The sequence below is a fragment of the Octopus bimaculoides genome, chromosome 10 (assembly GCF_046866305.1).
Source record: "Octopus bimaculoides isolate indiv1 chromosome 10, ASM4686630v1, whole genome shotgun sequence".
Lineage (NCBI taxonomy): Eukaryota > Metazoa > Mollusca > Cephalopoda > Octopoda > Octopodidae > Octopus > Octopus bimaculoides.
Genome location: NC_142937.1, coordinates 49,540,582 through 49,550,039, shown reverse-complemented (window position 1 = coordinate 49,550,039; position 9,458 = coordinate 49,540,582). Strand labels below are relative to the sequence as shown.

Below are 9,458 nucleotides of genomic sequence, written 5' to 3'. Positions count from 1 at the left end.
GATGATGATAGGCACTCATTTGGTGCAATTTAAATTTAAACTGCATGACACTGCATCACCAGGTTTTAGAACTCTGTGTGCATTTTGATACATCAAATGACAAATCTGTGAAGAGAAATTGTATTATTGTTCAAGTTCTCTTTTACTAGTTTCCTTAGCCAGAAAGTGCATACAGAAAAAAAAATCAAAACAGAGGAGTTTGTTCATAAATTATTACGCTACATTGTCTTATGCATATATTGTTAATTATATCGGTTGTATGAAAAAAAATCTTATAAGCAGATTATCTTACCAAATCTTCAGAGATTGTGTAACACAGGTAAATAAACTTTAAGATTTATAATTGATATTGGATAGTGTTGTGATACCAATGACCATAACTGCTAAGTTAAATGAGTCAAAAAATTTACTTGCATATGTATGTATATATTAATAAAAAAATCTGTATAAAAGATCTGTTCAGCTGATCTTACCAATCACTTTTGCACTAGATATTAGATAACCAGATATTAGATAACAGGATGGATAACTAACACCATGTGCTCTTCAGAGATGGCAGGTTATAAAAGAGGGCAGTCACCATATTTTTTTCCATATCTGCCATCTCTGAAGAACATGTGGTGTTAGTTAACCATCTTGTTATATCCAGTTATCAATACTCAGTACAAAACAGATTGGTAAGATCAGCTGTAATGGATCAATAATACTGCATACTGTATTTAATATACCCACTCTATTGTCGAATGTATGAGAGCATATTTTTTCTGATTTGTGGAATTTTAGACAACTACATAAGCATATCAATATCTATGTAAGTGTGTGTGTGTGTGTGTACACAACATCATCACTATCATTATTCATCATCATCATTTAATGCCCTCCTTCCAAGCTGACAGGCTACCATGGTTTTTACAGCTGAGTGCCCTTCTAACATCAACCACTTGACAGAGTATATTGGCTGCTTTTCATGTGGCACCAACAGCAGTGAGGTTACTAAGTTACTAGTAAGACAAGTCCCCCTCACTTGAATGGGGAGCAGTATTGAGGGAGTTAGTTTTGTGCCAGGGTGATGGGAGGTTAGAATATGAATAAAGGGTCAAAAGTAGGTATCTTGCAGTAAAGGAGAGACATTGCTACCTCAGTTGGTGAGAAACAGAGACAGAGAGGAGAGAAAAGAACAAAGGAGAAAGAGGGAGAAGAGAGACAGAAGAAGGTGAAGATGTGATTAGGTATCCACAGGGTTTTGTAGATAAATTGAGACAATTTTTACGATGCATAAAACTGGTTATAAATACTAAAATAATGGTAGTAGACAGATATATTTTCAATGTGACATTTATTACAACAAAAACATTTATCACTCAATATGGTTGACCTTATAGGCAATTACTGCCTTCACACGAGAATGAAATTTTTTTGCAGCTGCAACAATTTCTGCCTTTGTGATTTTGCATATTGCATGCACAATGCAGATATTTAAACTGTTGACACTCGAGTGTGGTGAAGCATTGGTCCTTGCTTGAAGTATGCCCCATAAAAAGTAATCGAGAAGGCTGAGATCCAGGATAATACTAGGCCAGATGTTGGCCCTCACAAAAATGGCACCTCACCAAAGAAGGCTTGTGTTGCTTTTGAGCCATGGCATGGTGGAGAATCCTGGATAAGCACCACGTTGTCAAGCCCAAACTTCTGTTCCACCCAACATAACAGAGAGTTCTTCAGGATGTCCAGATACAACTTTATGCCAATCTTCAAGCTAGACTCAATGAAGTGTGGATCCATGACACTTCCATCACTTACCATGGCTCCAAATACTGTCACAGAGGCAAGTCTCAAACACAGGGCGTATCAGAAGGGTTGCATGTAATCATTCGAGAATTTCTGCAATTCACCTCAGTATCCACAGTGAACATGTGAGTTTTTCCTGCACTTTGATGCTTGATGAATAGCAAAAACTTTGGGCATCTCTTGGCACTGATTGCTTTGGCCTGGGCTGTTAAGAGATGACAACATCATCAAACATAACTAGTCATGCCAAGGTTCCTGTTCACAGCTCTGGACACTGTGGAAAGGGATACATTGCATTTCTTTGCAAGAGTTGTCATGGATGTAGACGGGTTGGCTTCAGTTGAGCATTTGAGGCCATCAAGAAACTTTAGATTGCACTTGAAATCACTTTGAGTCTTGTGTTCCTTTCTATCAATCTTTCCTACTTCTTTAAATTGTTTATACACACGATAAACTGTTGCTTTTTGGAAGTTTTATCAACTTAATGATTTTACTGGTAATGTGCCCAGTGTGCACCAAAACAACATTGGTGGAATGATTCTGTTGTTCTATGACTTTCTGAGGTTGAACCAGTTTGCTATTTACCTGAAAAATAAAGAGGAGGATTAGATTTTCAAGCAAGCAAGGTTTTGTCAAAAACTGAAATGTTAAACCCACTTAGTCAACTGCTCAAAACTGGTCTCAATTTATCTGCAAGATCCTGTATACTCAAGTTACAAGGAGGTATATGTAAACGAAGTGGAGCCAAGGACTGGATAGGGTGAATGGGTGGGTAAATTAGCAAGATTGTGACAGGGGAGTGGGAGGTGGATGGGGGAATGTAATGAGTGGACACAAATAGAAGAAGGGTATGTTAAGAGGATATGTTGTGTGTGTATATATATATATATATATATATATATGTATGTATGTATGTGTGTGTGTGTATGTATGTGTGTATGTATGTATGTATGTATATATATATATTATATATATATATATATATATATATATATATATATATATATATATATATATATAAACACACGTATGTATGTGTGTGTATGTATGTATGTATGTATGTATGTATGTATATATACTAAGGACTGGAAGGATGCAATTATTCTTCCTCTATATAAAGGAAAAGAAGCCAGAACAATGTGTGGTAACTACAGAGGTATTGCTCTATTATCAGCTGCTAGCAAGATTCTGGCAAATATTCTTCTTACCCTTCTGAATGGGTGTCTCGTAAATGATGTCCTATCTGAATCTCAATGTGGCTTCCGATCTGGTAGAGGGACAATGGATATGATTTTCACAGCAAGACAGATGCAGGAGAAGTGCTATGAGCAGAATATGGATCTTGTCCAGGTATTCATTGATTTAACAAAGGCTTTTGATACTGTAAATAGGGCCTTTCTATGGAAAATACTTGGCAAACTTGGATGTCCGGATCACTTTGTATCTATAATTAAATCATTTCATGATGGGATGGAGGCTTGGGTCAATGTTGGTGGTGGCATAGCAGGACCCATTCCTGTAGAGAATGGTGTCATGCAGGGTGACATCCTTGCCCCAACTCTCTTTTCTTTGTACTTTGCTGCTGCTTTTACTCATGCTTTTGCTAAAGTTAGCTCTCTGGGAATATATGTCAAATATCGATCTTCTGGCAGCCTCTTTAATCTTCGCTGATTTGCTGCCAATTCAAAAGTTCTCCAGTCTATTATTCGTGACCTCCTTTATGCAGATGACTGTGACTTAGTCACTCATACAGTGGATGACATGCAGATACTCCTGAATTGCATTTCTGCTTCTTGCAAGGCATTTGGACTTGGCATTAGCCTAGACAAGACTGTTGTAATGTTCCAGCCTGCACCAGGAAATCCATATGTGAAACCAGCTATCTTGGTTGAAGGAACAATTCTGAAGGTAGGAGACAAGTTTGTCTACCTGGGCAGCACACTCAGCCGTTCTTGCTCCCTGGATGAGAAAATATGTTTCAGGTTGCAGAGAGCAACTAATTCCTTCCGGTCTCTTCAGTTTCGTGTCTGGTTCCAGCATGGCATAGCAAGGCAAACAAAAGTTGCTGTGTACCATGCTTGTGTACTGACATCACTCCTCTACTCCTGTGAAACATGGACTCTATACAAACGTCAAGTAAGGGTCCTTGAACACTTTCATCAGAGATGTCTCAGGCACATTCTCAATGTTGGCTGGACCTAAAAGATTCCAGACACACAGATCCTGAGGACAGCTGATATCTTGAGTATTGAGGCGATGGTGCACAAGCACCGGTTACGTTGGACTGGACACGTTATTAGAATGAAGGATAGCAGGATTCCTAAACAGATGCTCTATGGAGAACTTGTGAATTGAAGGAGACTCCGGCAGAAACCAAGGCTGCGCTTTAAGGACTGTGTCAAGTCCTCATTAAAGGCCTGTGATATGCAGGACACTGACTGGGAGAACAATGCCTGTCATCGCCACGGATGGAGGAAGCAGGTTAAGGAGGGGATCAACACTTTTGAGAGAGCATGTATCCAGCATGAAGAACTTAAGCGAGCTGTACAAAAGCGTATGGGTCATATAGTGAATGGGGAAAGCTTAATCTGCAATGTTTGCAGTCGTGTATGCTTGTCAAGAGCAGGGCTCATTAGCCACTAATGGAGCTGCAAATGCAAAATATAAGTTAGTCTTAGAGCGCACAATGTTCCTGAAGGTCGGCAATGGTCTTCCTCGGTCACGAGTGGACGGCTATCATCATGTATGTATATATATATATATATTGTACTAATCCATGATAGAAAATTCAATAAAAAAATGTACTCCATCTGGTGAGAGATAAATATTATTTTTTATAGGTCATAATACATGTATTAAAGCGCTACTAATAGTTTCATATGTTGAGGAAACTCAAACATATTCTTCAGGTTCAAACCACATATCACAACGAACTAAAAAGTTGAATAAATATATGCTGCCTTCTCAGCTTCATCGTGTTTCTTCTATTTATTCAATTTTTTTAGCTTGTTATATGTGGTTTGCACCTGAAGAATATGTTTGAGTTCTCTCAACATATGAAACTGTTAGTAGCACTTTAATACACATATTGTCACCTTTAAAATATATATATATATATATATTTATATAAACACAGAAAAACTAAGGCTTTTTAAATTTTAAAATAAGGTTTAAAAACCAAATGTAAAATGGTAATTAATTAGACAAAGTTCTAATATCTAACCTATATAAGAAATCTAATCTTATTTATGACAATGGCATAAACAATTTTGAATAAAATGAGGTAGTTTTACTCACAAATTATGTATACTGCTATAAAAGCACCTAATACAGATACTCCTCCAAAGAATCTCAGGAAAATAAGGAGTTCACTGGTTTTGATAAAGTAGAGTGGCAGTGTACATAGGACCTGAATAACCAGAACTATGATCTCAGCTAGTTTGCGACCTTTCCTAGAATAAATGGAAAATAAATGGAATATTAATCAAACATTTTATACAGGAATTTTATCACATGGTATGGTTAAATGGTTAAGAAGTATACTTGGCAGCCATGCGATCCAGGGCTTGATTCCAAAGCACAGTAGCAAATGTCATTTTCTGTAGCCTCAAATCAACCCATATTCTATGAATGAAATTAGGTATATAGAAGCCTGTCTCATGGATTGTACCTGCAATTCGGATTACTTAGCCTTGTCACTAACACTGTGTCATGCTGATTCTGCTTGAGAATTACATTATGGGTACATGTCTGTTGAATAAAAAGTCAAATACATTCAAATTCAATGAGCCAGTAGTTCAGTTGATCAAATTACTGAATCTGCACCATCATATGAAAAAAAATCATACATCCATCCACACATCCATCCATCCATCAATCTGTCCATCCATCCACCTGTCTGTCTGTCCATCAATCCATCCATCTGTCCATTCATTCATCTATTCAGCCACAGAATTTCCATTTTGCAATAAATACTACCACACATGGAACAATAAATTAATTTCTTAAAACATACCAGTCAGAAAGAAATCCCAAAACTAAAGATGCAGCCAAAATTCCACCCATTAAAACCATATTTATGAGAGGGATCAGGTCAGCTTTTTCACATACGAAGTTCATCTGTAAAAGAAAATAACAATAACTGTCATTGAAAAACATTTAATAAATATAATGTTTTATCATTATTTCCATAAATTATTTGTTAATAGTTTAAACACATAAAATTATCTGCTGTTCTCAACTTGGTAACAGCATACTATCTCCTACTTCTACTCATTTATTTCATCTATCTTTGTTCCTCTCATTATAGATGTTATGAAAGTGGTGAGCAGGTAAAATTGTTAGTGTACCAGACAGAATGCTTTGCAGCATTTTTTCCATCTTTACATTCTGAGTTCAAATTATGCTGAGGTTGACTTTGCCTTTCATCCTTTCAGGGTTGATGAAATAAGTATCAGTTTACCATTAGGGTCAATGTAATCAATTATCCCCCTCCCCTAACACTTCAGGCCTTGTGCCTATAGTAGAAGGGATTATAAATGCTATGTATTATATAAATAATAGGATGTTTATTCAGTAGCTGCTATCGTCCCTGATAACTAAAATACAAAAATACGATTCAGAAAGTATAGTTACGTCTGTTGCAGCTGTAGCTGTAAAATCTGTTTTATCATATACCCAAGATTTACAGGCAATGCTTTCCTCAGTTCTGTCTGTAGTATTAAATTCAGTCTCATTATTTGGATAAAGGTAACATTCATCTTTTGTGATGTTGTATGTAATGTTACCATAAGTGTGGTTACTGGTACATCTATAAGTATAATAAATAAAATATCAGATTTTGGTCCATACAAAGGTATACATTTCATTTAAATTCATTTCAAACTGGGAATATGGTTACTGTTTGACAAAACACTCTGCGTGTGTGCTGACCATATAAACTGTGTACCCTGATTATATAACCTGACTGTGTGTCCTGACTATATAACTTCAATATATGTCCTAAATTCATATCCTGACTAATGCCTTATGTATACAAGCCTGTAATTTGTCCTGACTTGTTGTTCTGAATGTATGTCCTCAGTATATGTCCTGACCCTATGACTTGACTACATACTCTGATTATATGTCCTGACTATATGTCTGTTTAGACTATATGTTATGATTATACATTTTAACTATATGTCCTCCCTTGACTATATAACCCAACTATATGTCCTCCCTTGACTATATAACCCAACTATATGTCCTGACTGCATAAACTATTTAACTACATTTCTTTACAGAGATTATGACTATATAACCAGACTATGTGTCCTGACTATGTTCTAACTATACATTCTAGAAAGATGTTCTGATTTTATGTCCAAGATAGATTACCTTACTATAGATCCTAACTAAGTGTCCTAAATATATCTTCTAACTTTAATCATAAATTTATGATCTAAATATATGTCATGTCTTTATGTTTGTCTTAACTCTGTGTCCTAATTGTGTGTTCTGTTTTTATGTCTTGACTATATATTGTAACTGTTCTTCTCCTCTAAATGTCTCATTAATTTGGGCTACAAACTCTTCTGTGATCATCCTTATGATAGTAGGTTGGAATTCTAAAGTTTCCTCTTGGCATTGATATTTGCTACTCCTACATATTAGGGATTTAAAGAGTGCAGTTTTTTATGCCAGACTGTTTTCCAACCGAGATTGACAATAAAGGTTCAGACCATAAGAAAAAATAGCCAAGATGGTGACAATGATGATAAGGAATATAGGAATATTGTAATAAATACAATTGATGATGACGATGATGATGATGACGACAACAACGATGATGACAACAATGATGATGAAAAATTTATGGTACATAATCCATATGTTTGACCATCAAGAAGCAAATGAAACTTATTTTAAGGGAAAAAATATATTCTGAATAGAAAAGAAGTCATAGTTTATTTTACAAACTCAAAGCAAATAATGTTTCAATTGAATCAAAGCATTTATGAATTTCAACACAAAATATCATTAAATAATTTTTTTTCCATTAAACAACTATATTGAGATATAGTTTAAAATGTAAGCAGTAGAAATTATTTTCAGCCAAATACATTAAGACAGTGCAATTGTGATGATGTAGATAAGGGTATTTTAACATTTGATAATAATTACAAGATACTGAAGCAGAATGTCAGAGAGTGGTGAATCTAATTTTGTTGCCTTGTGGTTCCAAATCACCTCTCCAGGGTCAAAATCAGTAATATTCTGGGCTCAAGTTCTACAGCCATATTTCCTTCCTCTTTACAGAAATAGATTTTGTACCGAGTCAGTATATCATTGATATTCAAGCTTATAATCCACTACAGTTCTCCAATGCATAGCTGTGCATTTGATAAGTTTTTTCCCCAACTACAAGGTTTCAAGGTCAGTCCTACTGCATAGCAACTTGAGGGCCTTCTCCTATAGTCCTTGACCAATCAAAATGTAAGTAGATTTGGGTTGATGGAAACTGAAAGAAATTCATAACACTTACACACACACGCACACACATACACCGTGCGTGTGTGAGTTTGTGTGAGTGTTTATTTACATTTGTACATCTCTGAAAATAGCTGAACTATGAATAGTGATGTTAATTCACCTGCCAATAACTTGTCCAGTGGTTTTGTGCCTTCAAAAATGTGTGTATAGTAATGAAAGGTGGGTGGCATACACAGGGTGAAGGCTCTCCTCTACTTTTCAATTTATAGCTTATGTACTTGTAAGAAGTAAGAGATGTTTTTTGGTTAGCATTTGTCAAGTTTCTAACAAATTAAATTAACTTGTTTATTTGCAATAATTATGTTTGCATATTTTACTCAGCTCTCATAAGCAAAACATATAGTAAATTATCAAAAATAAAAAAAACACAAAAACACAATATTTCTTTATGAATTAGTAGTTTTACATGGGAACATGTAAAACTAACAAGTTAAGGTGACATTGGCAAATAAAAAAAAAAATGTAAGAGGTCACAAATATCTGTCTCAGCAAGTATAATTACACTGTGTGACAATTTCTATTATCTTTGGTCAGTAAGTGTTATTTTCTACTTGCTTCTATCTAGAAATCAAAGGAAATGACTACTATTTTCCATTACATTTCAGACAGATTCAGCACTGAGTTGCTGAAGCAGAAATATCGTTATAGCAAATATTCTGCTCAATACCACAGATTTGCTGGTCAGTTGCTTGACCGTAACCACTTGAGCATGTCCCTTAGGTGCAGACAATATGTATATTTCTGATCATGAGTAGGAGTAGTGGGGCAGCATCATTGCCATGTGTTGAGAGGAGTTCTTTGGGGCTTGAATAAATGTAACAAAAGCAAAGTTTGAAGGAAATATTAGCCATTTCTCATACTTTCTAGGGGTAAGCAAATAGGAAATAACAGTTGCTACCTAAGGACAAAAGTCGTGTTACAGTGTTATTAGCTTACTAAACCTTGAAATCTAGTATGGCAAATTCTCCTTTACATGCACAAAACTTAACTTATCTAGAATATTTTGTAATAGAGGTGTATGAAATATTTTTATAAAGAAAAAGTAGTTGTTATAATAGTGTAACTTAAAGGTTAGGGATTGGAGTGCTTAATATTGTTTCATTATATTTAATTTAAAAAAGGTGGTAAGCTGGCAG

General features: G+C 35.3%; 1 protein-coding gene across 1 annotated transcript in view; it reads right to left on the bottom strand.

Annotated features, from left to right (window-relative positions):
- The window catches only part of LOC106880427 (organic cation transporter protein), a 63,262-nt gene that overhangs the window by 46,238 nt on the left and 7,566 nt on the right, over window positions 1-9,458 (bottom strand). The window contains exons 2-4 of the mRNA XM_052971171.2: window positions 6,424-6,598; window positions 5,804-5,907; window positions 5,086-5,240 (exon numbers count right to left, since the gene is read on the bottom strand). Coding sequence (XP_052827131.1) covers window positions 5,086-5,240; window positions 5,804-5,907; window positions 6,424-6,598 — 434 coding nt within the window. The remainder of the gene's footprint in view (window positions 1-5,085; window positions 5,241-5,803; window positions 5,908-6,423; window positions 6,599-9,458) is intronic.